This window comes from Trachinotus anak, unplaced genomic scaffold (genome assembly GCF_046630095.1).
Source record: "Trachinotus anak isolate AG129_WGS33_773 ecotype Australia unplaced genomic scaffold, CSIRO_AGI_Tana_v1 ptg000010l, whole genome shotgun sequence".
NCBI lineage: Eukaryota > Metazoa > Chordata > Actinopteri > Carangiformes > Carangidae > Trachinotus > Trachinotus anak.
In genome coordinates this window covers 11030295-11049655 of record NW_027273861.1, presented here as the reverse complement: position 1 = coordinate 11049655, position 19361 = coordinate 11030295, and the positions used below count along the sequence as shown (strand labels likewise).

Sequence of the window (19361 nt, the reverse complement as noted above, 5' to 3'; positions counted from 1 at the left end):
GGAGAATAGACAGATTCACTAAACATAGGTTGACAGGCTTCTTTTTTCTTCTCTTTCTTTTATTCCGCTCTACTTTCTCTGTACTTCCCATGCACTATCCATCCATCAACCTCAACATACATCCCTCCCTCTGTTCTACCCTTGCAATGTTTCTCTCTCCTCTCTCTCTCTCCCCTTCTCCCGTCTTTGTCTGACTCCTTCCCAACTTACTATATTTTTCATTACCATCTGTCCTCCCCTCACCTCTGTCGCACCCCGTTCTCCCTCCTGCTCTCTCGCACACCCCATCCAACCCTCCTTTCCTCCACCCATCTCTCCGTGTCCCTCTTCTTTAGCTCATGCAGCAGCAGGCAGCCATCATGGCAGCAAGCCACGGAGGTTACCTCACGCCTAGTGTGGCTTTCCCCGCCACACAGATCCACCAGATGGGGGCGCTTAACATCAACAGCCTCCCACCCACTCCCATGACCCCGGTGTCGGGTGAGTTTCATCAAGCCCTGGGTGAGCACTCAGTTTCATTCCCTTTCCTCCTCTGTCTGTGTGTTTGTGTGTATGTGTGTGTGTGTTAGTGATGAAAGGGGCCTGTTGTATTCTTGTTTAAACGTCTTACTGTAAGTGTGTAGGTTCTATGTATGTATTTATATGTGTCAGTAATTTTCCTGTAGGAGGTTTTTATAATGTCTGTATGAATATTTGAATATTTGAATGCTGTGCATGTGTGTGTGTGTGTGTGTGTGTGTGTGTGTGTGTGTGTGTGTGTGTGTGTGTGTGTGTGCTTTAGAATAAAAAAAAAAGAAAGAAATTAGAGCGGCAGCAAGGCCAAAAGAAAGAGCGCCTGCTTACTGGTAATCCAAAATTATTCCACTGGAGAGAAAGAGAGTCTAAGATGAAAAAATACATTCAATGGGATTTGCATGTTTATGTTGTTTGTGGATGCAGAAAATATTTGGGGATAGTAGCAGTCGAATAAGGAATATCAATAAGTAAGTTTACAGATAAGACACTAATTTCCCTGTAGTATTTTGACCTTGTGCTTTGAACCACTTGCACATGATCTGCATGCAGTTGGTTTTGTTTTCCATAACAAACACCTCCTATGCAGATAGATTACAGAGGAAAGAGAAGGACTTTGAAATACCTACCCACTGCATAACATTTGCTTACTCAGCGGTGCTTCATTTTCCTTGAGACAGAGGAAACAGAAGATTCTCCACTCAACAAAAGCATGAGCCGAAATAAATAATACAGGAGTATCCAAGGCTTTGTTGTGCTCCACTCACCTACTTTGTCTACACTGCAGCGTTGAGTTTTTAAGGTGATGACTTTGGTAACTTTAAACCAATCAGCATGAGGAGAGAACCGCCATCAGTGCAACAAAGCCTATTTAAGATTTTCTTTATAGCCATCACCAGGAAACGAGCATCATACTACAAACTTGCTGCACTGTGTCAAATTCTCTCTGCACTGTGGTTTCTGTGGGGAAGAAAAATATTCCCTTAAGTTGGCATTCTGTTCACTTCTTCATCCAGAGACACAGAAAGTACAGTGTTATTGTACAATGTTTGGTCCTGTTTAACTCAATTCTCAACACAGTTTTGAGTTACAATGTGCAGAACACGTAGTGGACCAGGTGCTGAAATAAATGCAACAAGACCAATATTAACCTATTAATCAAGCATGTCTCCACCTAAAGCTGAAGGAGCTGTGTACATAAAATGAGATGACAGAACATGCCAGTGGACACACATGCTGTAGGTGTACAATATATAATTTTCAACATCAGGCAATATATCTAGACAAGAGAACCATTTGTCAAATATTCACGGTGATGTTTTCAGTGCAAAGTGTGCACTTTTGGGCGGGCATAATCAATCAGACAGTGATTAAAAGTGGAGCTCAATATTGCTGTGAAGCTCTTATTTTGATGGGTAAAGCACTGACAGCAAGGCAATTCAGATCTTTGTTTTCAGCACGCATACCTGTATTTTGCAACACAATAGTGCTGATGAAAGATAGCGCAACGGTATTGCAAGGAACTTAATCCGTGTGTGTGTGTGTGTGTGTGTGTGTGTGTGTGTGTGAGAGAGAGAGAGAGAGAGAGAGAGAGAGAGAGAGAGAGAGAGAGAGAGAGAGAGAGAGAGAGAGAGGAGCTTTGTTATCCAGCCTGATTGCATTGTTTGTGTATTTCTTTTGAACTGTAGCCTCTTGAAAGCCGGTGCCTTATTTGAAAGGAGTTATTACTGAATTTTGTTGGATATTTTGCAAAAGCTAAACAAAATTACTCATGTATAGAGAACTTTAAGGCAATTTCATATCAGTTGGCAATGCTAACAACTTGGCTTAGGCAAGGAAAAGCATGTCTATGCCTGTGATTCAGAGACAGAAAGAGAAGATGAGAAGAGAGTGTCTGTTAGTCTGTGTATCTGATGTGTGTGAAGTAGTGCCATTTATGTGCTTTCGGACATGCCTCTGTGTAAACCACAGTCGACTAATTACCTTTTATTATTGAATGTAATATATTATTAATCCTTCAGAGAAAGCATGGCTTTGGTTAATATTCAAGGACTGTCATAAATATGAAATGTTTTATTTCTTCGTTCATTAATTTGAGTGTAGCTGCCAGCAGATGCAGGAGTGGTAGCTTGCTGCTTTGGTATACAAAGCTATTTTCTCTCCCCCTTTTCACACTTGTGGCTATGACTTATTCAGAGTTCATTGAAAGAATACATAACATTACTGGCAAGGCTGTCTGTATAAGTAGGCAAGAGACTCTGACACTACAGAGAGACTGTAGGATGCCTGCCACAGAGTCGGTGTAATAATTAATTGTAATATCAGAATCTGGGAGCAGAGTGCTTCTCTGCTGTGACAGAGGTTTAATTTATGCATTAAGTTATTTCATCAACCAAATTACATCTCAAAACAAATCTGTAACTGCTGACATTTGGCAGCAAATGTAGAAATAAAGAGAATGAAAGGTAGAGAGGTTAATGTCCCCATTCCCAAAATGAGGGTGTTTGGCCATTGATAGCTACACTACTGTCTTCTTGAATTACACATTCCGCTCGGTGTTAACATGAAGCTCCAATAGTAATTTAATAAATGAAAAAACCTTCCTGAGGTAAATGTGTGGCATTAATCTTCTATTTAAATGATCAGTATAACCTCTGCAACATAAAAAATCTTGTTTGTGACAGCAAGCTGAGGCGCAAAGAGGCTCAGAGGTTAAGGGTGTTACTCTGAAAACAATGAGACATCCATTTGATCAACAGATGCAAAGCATTTAAGCTTGATGGTGCATAAGCCGTTTGCCAGATGGTTCAGCTGATTAGAGCATGTATCCTTACAATGATGCATGATGATGCTTTTTGAAAATAATGTTCACCAGGTGCCGCTCCCTGAGTGCTGCAGAAGAAATAAAAGTTAAACAAAACAAGGGAGAGAGGGGAAGAGCCAGAGCAACAGAATAGAGAGAGAGGGAGAGGGAGATGAAGAGGGTGAGAAAGGAGAGGGAGGGAGAAACGCAGAGAGATGCGGATCCCGCTGGGTATATGTGGTGAGGAACACGTAGTGTCAAGGATGCTTTGTTAGGATGTGAGAAGTGTGTAATCAAAGTCACTCTAATGTTCTGTTGCATGGTGCTGCTCTACACTGAAGATCTACATGCACATGCCCACATTACACAAAATATACTGCAGATGCTCCACATCCAGAGACAACCCACTCACAGGCAGGCTGGATGTGTCTTAACATCCTTGCTGGAGACGAGCATGGTTACATCACTGATGAGGAACATTTCCATGGCGACAAACACCATGAAACTAATGAGCTGTTAGACAGCTCATTGTCAGTATGTGCACCTGCCCTCCATGACGCATCACACATGTCATACTGACTCTTTAGACACTATATTTAATGTCTAATTCTGAAACAAATGCTGATGGCAGATAAGGTTAGATGTTAACTAACCCACAACAAAATATCAAAAAACCAGCACTACAGATGTAACAGCTGGGGAGATGAACACGTGTGTGTCTTAATTGATGATGTGACCTCCAGCTTACAGCCCATCTCAAACAGTCAAAGTGTTTTCTCTGGAGTTGCTTTCTTATGACTTTACTCTTCCCAAGATGAATTTTACAACAATTTTATCTTCAAGGACAAAGATATCAACTTATAAACACAGGGCCAAAAAAAAGGGCAGTTTTCCCTCAGATATAAATGTCCTCTCTTTCAGTTTCAATCAGGCCTATTGCATCAGAAGCATACCAAATCCCAGCAGTGGAAGTGAGCAGCTGGGTGACAGCAATAGGTACCCCTGTTCCTGGTGTGTGCAAGTACTTTTCAGAGAGTACAGGCACAGCACTCGCCTGGACCAAATCTAGTCTGTGTGAGCAAAACTGAGCTCCGCACGAGCAGCAGAGCTTCACAAGCTGCCCATCTGGTCTGCTCTGGGATCTGAAAGTCAGGCACATCAGTATGGTCAGTGCATTGTATGTACATTAGCCTCAGGAGTGGAGCAGACAACACTAGAGGCTTAGTAGTGCAGAAAGTTGCTGTATTTAGTACTGAAGGTTGATGGTTGAAGTTTCACCTTGTCGTCTTGTAACGTCAGCTGACAATAAATCACACATACTTGTGTTATTATTATGTATATTATGTATGTATAACACATTGCTAGGAGAAGCTTGTCCACATTGTAATAGGAGTATAGAGGAATCTTTTGTCCAAGGAGGTCTTGTTTAGACTGGAAGGAGACATCGCAATAGGCAAGCAGTGAAGCGCCTGACATATGGTGGAGCATGGAGGTCCACTGATGGGTTTGCAGCTTGTATTAGACCTTAACAGCAGGGAAACCAGCAGTGTCCTGGTCTGCTCCAACTGTTTTTAGAGTTTTCCTCAGGATATTGTCAAGCAGGTTTAGGCGAGTACCTCCCAACTGCATGACAACACTCAGAGACTCCTCTGCTTTATAGATTGTGGCTCAACTCAGTTAAGTTGCAACTCTCCTCAAACCTCAACGCTGATTAGGACCTTGCAGTTTGCTGCTTATTGTTACTCCCAGAGAGGAGTAACAATAAGCAGCAAAGAGCATCACAGACTTTAAATATTGATGGTAAAATAACATTTTTATTTGCTTCCTTAGGTATCTGTTCCTTAATTTGTTCAGGTTAACATGCATCATCGGCATACGAGTGCATTCTGTCAAACATTAATAAGTTCATCAGTGGAGAAAATTTAACAGATTAATTTAGGTACCAATGCTACTTCCTCAAGTGAATATCACTGATATTTGCTATAATGGCGACAAGTTCTTAATTAACTTTAAAACTTAAAATGAAACACCAAAAATTTTCCCCACTGTTCTGTTCTAAGAAGCAGATTGAGAAAATAGGTTTTCAGGGCCTTCAAGTGGAAGGACCTTATAGATCCTAACTACTGTGCATGACTTTATTGGTAAGATTCATCCTATATCTAATGCAGGAACAAATTTTGCATTAATCAACTTTAAAAATCTATTTTAATGTGCATTGGAATGTTTCATAGATGTATAGAAAAATGTGCATAAAAGTGAGAGGCACAAAGTTAATATGGTATGGTATGGTATCTTATTCACTTTATGTCACATTTTAATTGCTCAATGTTCAAATATTTATGAGTATTTATCAGTTCTGTCTTAAGGACAGTATTCAAAGACATGTTTTTTTTTTTTTGGTATACCAACTGGCTTTTGAAGAAGCTTCCCTTCCCATATTCAGATTTATTATTCACACATTTGAGAAGGAGACAGACATTTTCTCTGAGTCTAAATGCATGACATTTTAAATCAGTTAGATGAAAGCATCTGTTTTGAGTGCTTATTACTTGTTCCAGCAAAAGACAGTCCTTGTGCTGGTAATGACTGCACTCTCCAGTATGGGTATAGCATTCCTCGTTGATTTGAATGTATAATTAGCATAATAAATACATCTGTGGCATGTGAGGACTTCTTTAGTGAGGCAATCATTGCACGGAGCAAATCAACAGTTTTTCCCCTCTAAGAAGCAGCCTGCAAGAATATGGATGTAATTCTGCTTCTTGTAACATAAATTTATATGACATACACACATATATATACTGTTTAGCATTGCAGACTTCCAGAGGGGAGAAGTGATAGTTAAGTGCTCGCTGTATAGAATATGTAATCTGCTGACCCATAGCTTCGTATTCAGCCTTGCCAGCGTGAGGAACAACACGTCATTATTACAGGCCAATACACACAGAACACACTGACAACCACATGTATATCTGCACTCTTGTGTGTGCATTGTAAACTGGCTATGAATACATTTTCCACAATGCAAGAACTATATGTCCACTGAGGTATAAAATGAAAATGTCTTGTTATTTTCTAGTTCAGGATAGTAGGAAATACTTCCCCATTTCAACTGAGGAGAACATTTTCAGGGTCTGCTCATGTTGGATATTGGGCCATTGTGGCAGTGAGGATAAAGATGATGACTAGGCTACATAAATTGCTTTCTAGTGTAATCATTGTTTTATCGGGCATGGTGTTGCTTATTGTCTTTTTTCTTGTATCATGACCCCATTCTCTGACCCAGTACAAGCATAAGCCAGCCACTGTTGTCCTTTTCAGCATTCAGTTTAGTTTAGTTTAGTTTAGTTATTGGGTGTGAAATGTTTCAGAGCTTTGCCTCACTGCAGTATCAATGCCACCTTATTACACTTGTGATTCTTATGCTTATTCCCCGCTGTGACATTTCCAAAGTGATAACCTGCCTGGACTCAGTGGCCCCAATCTGTTACTTGTGACATGTGTTGTCAATTTACCATAGACATCATGTCCAACTGCCTGACCCTGGATCTTGTGCAACTGCATGTAAGGTGTCCACACTACCACCTACTACTACCACTCCTACTCCTACTACCACACATACATAGACGCACGTTCCCCCAGCCTTGCTAAGCCTTGGAAAATGAATTTGCCTGATGATGGAGAGGGTGCATTATCTGGCGGTACAGTAGAGTGCGTGTGGCCCGGGCAGACTAGCTGTCTCTAGTCCTCAGAATAGGAACGGCAGTCTCCTGGGTCCTGGTAGGAGAATGGGCTGAAGCTGCAGTCTAATTCATCACAGCTCCGCAGGAAACAAGCAATCGTGGGGAGGCTTCAAAAAAAAAAAAAAAGAAACCAGTGCAAAAGACACAACAGCTCTCACTAGACCTGGGCAATTCCCCTGGCCACCACAGCAGTCGGCATGACTGTCAGACTCCTCATGTCTTAAATGCTGAGACAGGGAGAGGAGGATGAAGAAGGAAAGGGAGGAGAGGAGAGGAGAATGAGAAAAGAAATCCCATATGGCTATGTAGATGATATTGCTCAGTGGTGGGAGGTTTCAGCATGTGATGTACAGCATATTTACCGTTACATTAGCATAAATCTCAGCCTATGTTATGTGTATTCTGGATGTGATTGTTTACCCTATCTGGACCACCTCTCACAGGGGGTTCTTTACTGAGGCACCAGATTGTGGGGATATGGCATGCTGGAGGGTTTCCGTGACAACCTGGGCTTTCTGTCCAATCAGAACGAGGGTTTCCAGATTGAGAGGTGGTCCTCAGGGGAGCTGTACTTCAACAAGCTTGGATGCTTTGCCACGGAGCAGCCGTTTTAGAGAGACCATCACACAGTGAGATTCTGCTCAAAATGGGTACTTTGACGTTCCTGGCATAATTGGAAACACTTTTCAAGGAGGGTCCTTTTAAAATGCATTGAATGAGAGAGAACAGGGAGCATCCAATTTCGAGTCCACTCATGAACCTTCCTGCATCTGCCTTTCAGGCGTGTGCCATATATGTGATGACCCACCCATTTGTCAAACTGCCAACTGTTGTTTTTTTGGCTTTTTTTTATGATGTATAAAAGTAACAGGCAACGTTGTGTTTTTGCTACCTGCCCATTCAAGCAAATCTCCCTCTGTAATCGCCTTCTATCTAGTCCAGATCTTTTTTTTTTTCCCCTCTCAGAAGTTGCATAGTGGTTTCATCATCTCGAGCAGTAGGAGCCAGCAGGGTATCGCACAAACACTACAGACAGGCTCATTTTTCACAGGTTGACTTCCCAGCTATCCTGCAGGATGTGTCACGACAAACGGCAGATATGTGACAGACTCACATCGCACGCGTGTCCTTGCATTAGAGAGGAGACGCAGTGTAGCCTCTGGTCACGAGCTTTGTTTGTGTGTGTGTGTGTGTGTGTGTGTGTGTTTATCTGCTTGTGCGACTTTGCATCTTTACTCTCTGTACACAATAACCTTGTTTATGTCTGAACAAATTATTACTGTTTTGTTGTGTCATGTAGAGCCCTGCCAATGGAGCCCTCCTGATCCAGTAACAGTGAACCTTTTTCCCCAGCAGGCCTCAGTTCTCCACCAGCCAACATCACCACCTCCGCCGTGCCCAGCATCGTCACGCCCATCGTCAACGGATTCACCGGCATCCCTCATCAGCCCAATGGACATCCTGCCGTTGAGACCGTGTACACCAATGGCCTGCCGCCCTATTCCACCCAGAGCCCTACCGCTGCTGACACCCTCCAGCAAGCCTTCACCGGAGTACAGCAATACACAGGTGAGAGCCAGGAAGACTCTGTTTACTATATTGTATTTTTACAATCTGCTGTAAATGCTAAATGAGTAGCAGCAAGGAGACAGTTACTGCAGGGTAAGTAGTGAGTGTGAGAATGTGTGTATTCAGATAATGTAGGACACTGCCTTAGAACATAACATCAGAGAGTCTTTGATTACACATGTTATGCTTGTGTGATTGACCTTAAGCATCCTTGACACCATTCTCTGTAGGATCCCCGTTTTTACACTCCTCTCTCTCCTTTACATCCACCTCCCTCCTTTCACTCCCTCTCTCTACCTCCCTGCAGCAATCTACCCAGCCACCACGCTGACTCCCATTGGTCAGACACTGCCCCAACCACCCCAGGTCATCCAGCAGCAGCAGCAGAGAGAAGGTGAGGGTGAGAGAACATTATTACTTTTACACTTCACACATCTCATCCTGTGTAATGGGTATATAAAGAAGATGAGTATGAGAGACCGATATTGCTTTTACACTGCACACCTCATTCTGTGTAATACATATATAAAGAACGAGAGGGTGACAGAGGACTATTACTTTAACACTGTACACATCTCATTCTCTCTAATAGATAAATAAAGTGGAACGGCTGAGAGAACAGTATTACTGAATGCAGTTCACATCACATCTTAGGTAATAGATATATAAAGCATGAGGATGATAGAATAATGTTAATACAACTATATTATACTCTTCATCTTGAAAATAGTTTATACATTATCTACAAAGGCCCATGCTTTTTTCTTATATGCAGTAATTAAAGCTTATATAACCATATTCTTAGCTAGCAGAGAATAGTGGCAGTGGATAAAAGAAATGAAAATGTAGGTAGACAGGTTGCAAGAAAACTGTGGTAGCATATTTGAATATATTAAAAGTAAGCAGCGTGGTGATTTTTGCTCACACCTGCTGCAGGTTTGCTGAATAAATATTAATTCAGGTTGCACTGAAATCGTGTATTTTGCATTGAATTAGTAACAGCAGCTATTTAGTTTTCAAATTTAGAAATAACTGTGTCACACAGGAGGTGTGGAAGCAGCAGAAGCCCTCAGTTTTGCGCTTCATGTACAAGGACGTAGCCACTGGTGGGTTGGGGAGAGTAAGGAGAATGAGAAAAATAAATATATAAATGTATGTATTATTATTTAATTATTTTCTTATGCAGCTCATAGATCACACTAGTTACTCATTAAAGATTGTTATCATTATCTAGATTTAGTCCTTCATATTCTTCATATTTAAATTTAAATTTACATCTAAAGTTGGTTAACTGTAAATAGAAATTTTAAATATATTCTCAATATCCACATGGTATCAGCAAATCAAGGCAAAACTTTTCAATTTATTCTTGTGTGTTTAAGAACAGTAATCACTGTATCACTGATAATGTCACAGACATCCTGGAAATCTATTTCCACTTATCTTAATTTAGTCGACATGAGGGACCGCATAGATGAAAATAACAAATTCACAGCTGTTCCTCTCTCCCTCACCCACTCAAACACCCTCTCTCTCTCTCTCTTTGTCTCTCCCTCTCTCTGTATCCAGGCCCGGAGGGCTGTAACCTGTTCATCTACCACCTGCCACAGGAGTTTGGAGACAATGAACTCATGCAGATGTTTTTGCCCTTCGGCACTGTCATCTCTTCTAAGGTCTTCATGGACCGAGCAACCAACCAGAGCAAGTGCTTCGGTATGTTGTTCTCTGGTTCTCACACTGACTTTTACTGTCTCTGTACATTTTTACTGACGTCTTAAAAAATGCTTTGAATGTTGTTTTGTAATATTTTTTAGGGCATGATTATACTGTGATTTTTTTATACTTTGTCTCTCACATAAAGATGAAATGATGGCAGGTTTGGATGCACAGGTCTCTACTCTGCTTTATAAGATGTAAAGGAGTAGAGATCCATACAAGGGAAAAAAGAATTACTGCCTATTTTAATAAATACATTCAAAGTAAATACAGAGTGGACCAGTTGCAACTAAACAGTTGCAGTTTGCAATCTGATCTACTGTATTTTTTTCAAATTATTCAGATATTAGTGAATGACACAGCTTAAACAGGAAGATTCGAATGAACGTTTTTGCATGAATTGAAGCTTTTATTTCTAAACTAAAATTGTCAAAACAAAAACTATGTACACATATCTTAAATGTTGGAGATTTTGATGACATTTGAGCACGCAGACTCAGAGGACTGAATGAACTTATGATCCTAGCCCTGACTGACTGACCTGAATTTGCATCTTGATGACTGTTGTGTTTTGGCACCATGGAAAAAAATGTGCTGAGTGCATTGTGACCAAACTAGCCATGATGGAGTCAATCAGAGTCCATGTCCTTGTTTCTGTTTGGCAGCTGTGTGACCTGGAAACGTTAAGGTGCTGTATCAGCATCCACATTACCGTTCTGTAACCCCAATATCTGTCAATACCTTCACTGCTGAGGCTGATTCACACACCTCCACACCTCCTGTCCCATTTAGCGCTGTCAGCCTGCGCACACCAACAAGCCTCAGGGCTTATAAAAACTTTGAGGAGGTAGGCAGGGATGTTGGGGGGGGAAAGGGAGGCAAAGGACAGTTATGGATCAGCATTTGTTTTCACTTCAGGGAACCTAAGAACCCTGGGCAAAATTGATCGGTGGTCCTGACTCCCTGGGGGGACTTAATAACATATAAATTCATGAAAGAAGAGCTATTTGCAGTATTGACTTGTACACTATGCATTTACAACATAATGTTAGGCCTGGGGAAGGATGGAGCACACTGGTGTAATTAATCTAGAAAAGAGAAAGAGGGGATAAACTTAGATTGATGGTGTGCAAAAGACTGGGAAACACAGAGAAAGAGAGAGAGCACACTCGTGTGACAAGACTGAGCTGAGGGCTTAGAGCTCTAAGCTCGCATCGTCTCTCCATCTCATCTCCCTTCCCCAGCTCGAATGTGTTAACCCGATGGTGGGTTAGGAGGTCACCTCCTTTCCCTGCCTCTATACTTACTTCAGACTTCCATTCAGTCTTCCTCTTAGTTGGCCAGCCCTGGCCCTAATGGGCCAACCAAGAGCCGAGCAGGCCAGGCAGACATCTCCCCCAGGTGGCTGTGGACGTGGAGAGACTCCTGCTGTTTTTCATGGGTCATCGACTGTTCCTAATGACACCACAGACACAGGGGAGCGCATCAAGCGGAGACACACTCCACTGCAGTTTCTGGTCACTAGATTCTCAAGGCTTTATTTTTGCACATGATGGAAACAGGATGTTCAGCATAGGTTTGAGGAGGGGTGTATTTTGGGGAAATGCTCCGAGGGGTTTTTTTGTCTGCAGCAGACCTGTCTCCTCATGATGAACTATGTTTGCTCTTGTTTTACCCAAACTACTTTGGGCATTGACTTGTCCTCATTCATTTATGTGTTTTGGGCTTTCTAGGGGTGTCAAAAAGCCACCCTGAAAAGGACATTATTAAGTTAAAAACAGCAAATTTGAAATAAATATATTGAGAGGGATGACCTGGTTACTACACTGGTTACCAGTGGACTAGAATCTGCTGATGTAATTCAGATCACGAGTTGATCTGTGCTGTTAAACATTTTTACAAATGTTGTAAAATGTAACACTAAAAAAGTTTTTTAAAAGCTCTCTTTAATCCTCTCACTTCTACCAAATACTGATAAATCCCAGTCTGTTTATTCATTACAAAAGCAAAATATTTCACTCAGTTTTATTTTATTCTTGTTTTAATATCAGCAGCTGCATCATTCTCTCTGAGGGATCACAAAGCACGTTGATATTAAATCATTAAATCTCATCCAGACAAAACCTGTCATACAGGAGACATACGGACAGTGGTGCCTTTAGACAGTAACCCCCACACACACTTGTTGCATTTAGAGTCTCACAATTGTTTGTTATGTTAGCTTTAACTTGATGAAAAGAAGCAACTGGTCAAAATCCAGTTCTAAAACGCTGCCTTACACTAAACTCTCTAAAGACTTGGAAGATTATTTGGTCAAACAACTTTATAGCATATTGTTTCTGACTGCCAGTTGAGTAATTTATTATAAATATCATCTGTACATATTGACTGAAATTGATCATTTGTGACACTCATAATTACCTTATTCTCGTTAGAGTTAATTAATTTGTTTCTTCCCAGGCTTCGTGAGCTTCGACAACCCTGCTAGTGCACAGGCAGCTATCCAAGCCATGAATGGCTTTCAGATTGGCATGAAGAGGTTGAAAGTCCAGCTAAAGAGACCGAAGGATGCCAGCCGCCCTTACTGACACAGCCTACCTTCAGTATTCATTGCAGCAGCACAGGTGAGCACACAAAGTGTCAGCGCACCGTCACTGGTTCGACATTCAGATCCTCAGCATTGTTACTGTTGAAGCTGAAGGTTTAACTCTGGTTTAAAGAGGGTGACTGGATTTTCCCTGACATGTTGATGGCCAGAATGTGTACTTTCCCATTCTTATGGTGGTCTGAACGTAAGAGCTTATAGTTTTCTTACCTATTAGACAGATAGGTATTAAATATACCGTATGTTCAGTGAATGTAAAGCTCAATCCTTTAAGGTTTTAGTATCTGCAGACAAGTAGAAATTGAAGATTGGATTTCATATGCAGCTCAGCAGGCGTTTTAATTATGGAAAAATCTGTCATCATCGTGATTGACAAAGATTGATTGGTGTGCCAGTGTGGGTTAGCTCTCTCCAGACCATTACACTGATATAATAGAGCCATATTGAACTATCCAAAGTTTAAAGAAATGGATCTCTGGAATGACAGTTTAATGAGCAGTCAGATCTGAAATTGCCTTTTTCTTCTATTTCCAGGTTTTAGAGGACACATGAAGATATCTCGGAGGAGTTAAACTTTTTTTCTTTGAAAGCAAAATATGTTTTAAAAAAATCAACACATAAGGAATTTTTGAAGACATATCAGCATTTACTTATGAAGATATAGGTTACGGCAGAAAAAGAAGAAGCGAAAGAGGAGGAGGCGCTTCACCGGGGGACTTAACAGTAACAGATGGCACAGTGCAAGAAAGACAAAAAGAGAAAAAAAAAGAAACTGACAAAAGATGTGATGAGACTGAACAACAGAACTTTTTCTTGTTGAGACTTGAATTGTTAATTAAGCAACAAACTAACAAACAAAAAAGCAGCAACAACAAATAGATTTCTATATACATATTATATACACATATATATAAGGAAAGAGGCGCTTGTGGCTTTTACTGTACTGGACAAATGAGGGTTAAAACTTGAAGATCAAGAAAAGCAGTGGAAAAAAAGAAGCTATTCTGTACGTCCACTGACAGACTTTCATTCTCTTTCCCTCTCTCTCTTATTCTCTCACCGTCTCTCTCAGCAAGCGCAGAACTATGACTCTTGGAGGTCACTGAGGTTTCCATTAGCAACAGTAGAACTGCAAATCTTTCACCCCTAAGGGACCAAAGGACCAAACATTTTTATTGTTCTGAACAGTAATATATAGTATTAATGATACTAATACTACAAACTACTACTAATAATATTACAAGTTAAACTTAAGAGGAAATACTAGCTTCAGGTTGAAAAAAAGACGAAAGGGGTTTTGGTTTCTTTTCCTTTTACATTTATAGCTACTGGGTTTGAGAATATTAAAGCAAAACAGAAAAAAAATGTATAAAAAAATAAAGCTATACTATTTTAGTGGCGTAGAATATGTGGGATAGACATTGTTTCGGGCATGTTCAGATATGTTCTTTTGCCACTCATTGCTCCATCTTATCGCAGTATTTCATCTCGGAGGTGTGATCTGTCGGTGTTATTGTGTCAGAGGAGGAAGAAAACAAGTCCTGTAGTGCCAAAAGTGACACAATAACAGCCTCGCGAAGCAAACATCACAGATCTGTAGCGTATTTAGCCATGTCGTGCTGTCCTCTGTTCTCGTCAGCACATTGCAATTCCATAATTGAAACAAGAGTCATCCCATGTCATCATTACAACCTTGATATTACAGATAATCTGACCATAAAACAGTGTGGTAAAAGTGCCACCCAGCTGAGCTGGATATGCAGCAGTAAAACAGCACAGCATCTGTAACTGCTTAATAAAATATACAAATGAGCCTGACAGCAGTTGTAAAAATTTCCATCGGCGTGTCACAGTGGTCCCTGCCAGGTCGTGCCCTCTCTCGCTGCCAAGCTCCTCCAGCTGCTCTCAGCAGGCGAGAGCAGACTCCCCTCCTCTTTCTCCTCCCCTCTCTCTCTCCCTCTCTCCTCACCTCCAAGTGCCAGCATATCTCTCTCTTAATAGGGACCATCAGTTCACGGGGGCCCAAGAGCTAACCCACAGCATAATTAGGATAATGATAATATTGATCAGATGGGGAGCAGCACCGCAGGGCAAGAGATGCACAATCAATTACACATTGGCATTTTGAATGAATTGACTAAGTGACAGAGTTCATTTTTCTCTCAGTAGCTGGATGGGAGTCTTTTCCCTCTCCTACTATCATCCACAGTCTCAGAGGGGACCCCAAACCTGACGGAGGCAGCATGTCCTGTGGGACACGTTGAAAGCTCTTAAATCTACGTCATAATCGCAAAGAAACAAAAAGGTTCAAAGGCTGCAACAGAATCTGTATATCTAGTTTAGAGTAGACTGTACAAGTTCTTCAGTGAAAAGCAGCTGTATTTTTTTTCCAAAGGGTATAATAGCACAGTAAGAGCTTGTACACGGTGAGGAACAGCCTGGCATTACCAGCCTTAGGAGGTCAAATTAAGAGCAAAATGATCCATCAATTAGACAGCAGCAGGCCTGCAAGTGTGGCTGCTACAGCTGCTGCTGCTTCAACAAGATGACAGCTTACCATTAGTGCCGGTCACACATGGCTCCTATACAGTGTGGTCACGACACATCACACCGTATCAGATATGACTAATTAACCAAACTTGCATCATCTGTGGTGATGCTTTTTACCGAAGACGTCCGAGATGAAATCTGCCTTTCATGAGTTCTTTGCTTTTCCTGATTCACCTTTTCTTTTTTCTTTTTTTTTTTTTAAACAACAAACTATTTATCCATTTTAGTATCAGATTTGCTCAGTTAACATTCTCTCAGTTGTCTTTTAATTTGAATTTTTTTCCAGCAAGCCGTTCATGTGCTCAGTTTGCTCTCTGAAGCAGCTTGCCCCTCAGGACTCTGTGAGACCTCAGCGCTCTGATCATCGCTCTAACTTTAGACACATCAGTGCTTCAGTCATCAAATCACAATGCTGTCTCTATGGGCCCATCCACACAAGTAGAGTCTTCAGAAAACATGACTACTATGCCTCTGTAGTCTGGTACAACAAATGTTATCACCAAAATGACTGCCCAGGTCCTGATGACTGTATCCCTTCTTTTATTTTTACTGTGGGCAGCCATGCCTATTATTTTTCTGCTTCACTGGATCAGTACTATTAGGGAGGGGAAGCTTCATTTATTGGTAAACCTTTCACAAATGTAACTCTGATTCACTGTATATTGTTCTGTTGCAGGAAATACTTAGATATTGTAAGAAGAAAATCTTTGAAAATGCCTTTTATCATCATGAATTGCCAAATTATGCAAGCATATCCACTGCATCTCCTCATCGGACTTTAAATGTGCCAGATTCCTTCCTGAAATTTTATGATAACGTATTATAAATGTGTTCATTTTCAGGAAATGTTCAATAGTAGAATGAAATATTTGATTTTGTGATATCATATAACAGTGTAGGCAGAGGGTCAGTTCAGGCTGTTATGATATACAATAGCACCTATAGGCTTTTCCAGTGGAAAGGGTAGGTTTCATATATATTTGCCAGACGACAGCTTTTTCCCCCCCTGGTGAGTTACTGTTAGTTTCCTCTCTCCTGTCAGGGCGCAGCAGCTTTAGGAAGCTGTGATATATGCCCGCCTTTCCCCGGGCCATACAGGGCCTTATAAACCCGCTCAAAAATCTTTTCTTATGGGGTTTCTACTGGAGAGTTTTTTAAATTATTAAAATCAAATTAAATTTGGCCTTCACAACAGCTTGGGTAATGCAAATTAAAGATGCCAGCTGTGGCTGAAATTTAATGAGTTTGAAAAGATGTTGAGTTAATTTCATTCTGCCAAGGAAAAAAAAATGAATAAAAGTTGATTGAGTGCAATTAAAACGGTGAAGGTTTGTGGATGGAGACAGATTCCAACCTGATTGAGTTTGCGGTTGTGTATGTAGTGCATAAGCCTAGATATACATATCTGCTATATGATTCAGAAAAAGGGGAAGGAAAGTAATGAAAGGACCAAAATCCAAGAAATGAACTGAGCTGTTTAACATTTACGAATCATCAGAACTGACTGGAAACCGACAAAAAAAAGAAAGGAAATGGCGGTAATGATTCCATTAGTGTTATACATAATCTGCATGTGGTCAAGCTGAAGTTTATCTCTTACATTGTTTTCACTCTTGCATTCATTTTTATCATTTTTTGAAATGTTTGTCATCCTACCATGGTGCCCTTTCAATCTCTGAGCATGCTCAATGGGGGCAGGGAGGGTTAAAGATTATGATTATGGTACTACTCGTATTAACAAAATGATTCTTTAACTATGGTTGAATGCTAAGGATAGTAGCTTATTATAAATATGAAATCTGTATATTATGGAAAATCAGCACAGGACCTTTCTTTGGGTAAATATAGGTTAGGGTTTGAAATGGAGGGAGGGCTGGGGAGGGGGGAGGGTTTCGCTTTATAAAGATCTTAACTTTCTGGTTTCTCAGCACAAAGCATACAAAAACATAGCCTATAAACAGCAGTATGGAGTCTGTGAAGTAGACTTTACTGACATACAGGGCGCAAAAAGAGGAATCTCAGTACTATTCTTTAAACCTGGAGGAGAAAATGCTGTTTACAGGTTATTTTGTTTTTCTTTCTTTTTTCTTTTTAAAGGAGAGCGCCACCTGTTTTTGTGGCAGCGTCAGTACAGCATGGATTAACTGACAGGGAAAGCAGTATCTTTTTTATAAAAAAAACCTTAATATTTAAAAAAACAAAACAAAACTATGTGTTCTGTATTAGCCTGAGAAACCAAACTTTTTTCCCCCTGTTGAAATTTCTTAATACTTGCTGCTTAGATTACTTCATATTAATGATTAATGATTTAATAATTTTATATTTAATTATCGGCTCAAGTATGTAACTTGATGTTTGTTTGTTTATTTATTTATTTATTTATTTATTTATTTATTTATTATTTTTATTTATTTATTATTTATTTAGCCAGTTTTATTTATTTTTTTTCTTTTCTGGTTATGGTAAGATAAAGATATGTATCAAAAAGAAATGCTTATTGGGGCTTTTCTCTCTTTCTCTCCTTTTTTTCCAATTTTACAATAAAAATTCAAACTGGATGTTTTGTTTCTCACACTAATATTGAATGAAGTGTTGAACCACAACGCAAAGAGAGGGGGAGTTGTTGCACAAGGAATTGCTCCCCTCCAGGACCGTGAAAGTTGCAGGGTGCAGATGTTGCAACCTCTTACAGCTCGTCACCTTGGAATCTGTTACTGACACCTCATCCATGTTGAGCGATGAAACTGTGGGTCATGGCCCTTTAAAGGATAACCAGGGTCACTGCTACACACTCTACACATCCCTTCAGCTTTTTTCTAAAAAACATTTTGTAGTTCATATTTTTGTGGCAAAAATAGTTCATTTTAAAATGCTGGACGCTCCAGTGGTGAAAATGTACCCATTTCATCCTCCTGTGGAAACTCCATGTGTAGGATGATTTAGATTACCTATTATTGTGGAGACTGAAGGATTTTCCAGTTAGCAAGTCACCTGATGCTGCTCTGCTCCAGAGAGACAACTGAAATATGTGTCAGGACACATTGTGTAAGATAGTAAAAGAATACAAAAACAGAAACAGACATCCACACAAACAGACAGACAATCTCAGTTGGGAGGTGTCACGGAGAAGCTGTAATAGAAAGACGGGAACAAATAACATTATCAACTTGACAAGCAGTAAATTGATATAAGGAAGGCGCTGAGTATCAGTCAAGTTTACATAACTATTGCATAGCTTTGATGCCAGAAGCTAAATCTGATGCAACGTCTTGACAGTTGACTTGCGTCTGCACATACACTTTGTAATCATTGTCTTCATACATCAACACTGGCTGTAGCAACAGAAGCAGCACAGCTGAGACACCGCATTCACGTTTTGAAGAGCATATGAGATAAAAAAAAAAAAAAAAGAATGGGAGGGACAAAAAAGTAGAGCCACTGGCTCATGAAATAAATTGTCCCAATTACAATAAAGTGTGGCTCTTGGTCAGTGTGCACGGCAGGCAGTTCATCTTTATTACAATCAGTTAATGAAAATCAATCCCCCTCCTGATAAACTCTTATCTCCACGGCCTTTGCGCGCCCCTCGTGCAGGGAGATAATAAATTAGGGTAATATTGCCTTTGATGAGGGAGTGAATTGCAAATTATTGTAACTTTCCAAGATTTATGATGCAGATGCTTAATTTCCGAGCTGGGTTTTTTGGGGCGTCAGGGTGCCGGGGGGCCATTTGTTAAAAGTTTGGTGACACAGGCTCGTTAATAAAAATACACACTCAGACAGCCAGGTGTTCTCAGCTGTTCTCTACTGTTACAGTAGCAGGGAAAACGCTGCTGCAATGGCAGGAGCTCCTAGCTTGTAG

At 40.5% G+C, this 19361-nt stretch overlaps 1 protein-coding gene across 13 annotated transcripts in view; it reads left to right on the top strand.

The window, feature by feature from the left end:
• The window catches only part of celf5a (cugbp, Elav-like family member 5a), a 180403-nt gene extending 161411 nt beyond the window's left edge, over positions 1-18992 (top strand). For 2 of the 13 annotated variants that reach the window (XM_071487498.1, XM_071487509.1), the window contains exons 7-12: positions 336-501; positions 8413-8628; positions 8936-9028; positions 10198-10341; positions 12805-12968; positions 13484-18992. In XM_071487498.1, coding sequence (XP_071343599.1) covers positions 336-501; positions 8413-8628; positions 8936-9028; positions 10198-10341; positions 12805-12932 — 747 coding nt within the window. In that variant the 3' untranslated portion in view covers positions 12933-12968; positions 13484-18992. The remainder of the gene's footprint in view (positions 1-335; positions 502-8412; positions 8629-8935; positions 9029-10197; positions 10342-12804; positions 12969-13483) is intronic. The other 11 variants (XM_071487508.1, XM_071487503.1, XM_071487504.1 and 8 more) reach the window with 11 other exon arrangements.
• Positions 18993-19361: the final 369 nt, after the last annotated feature.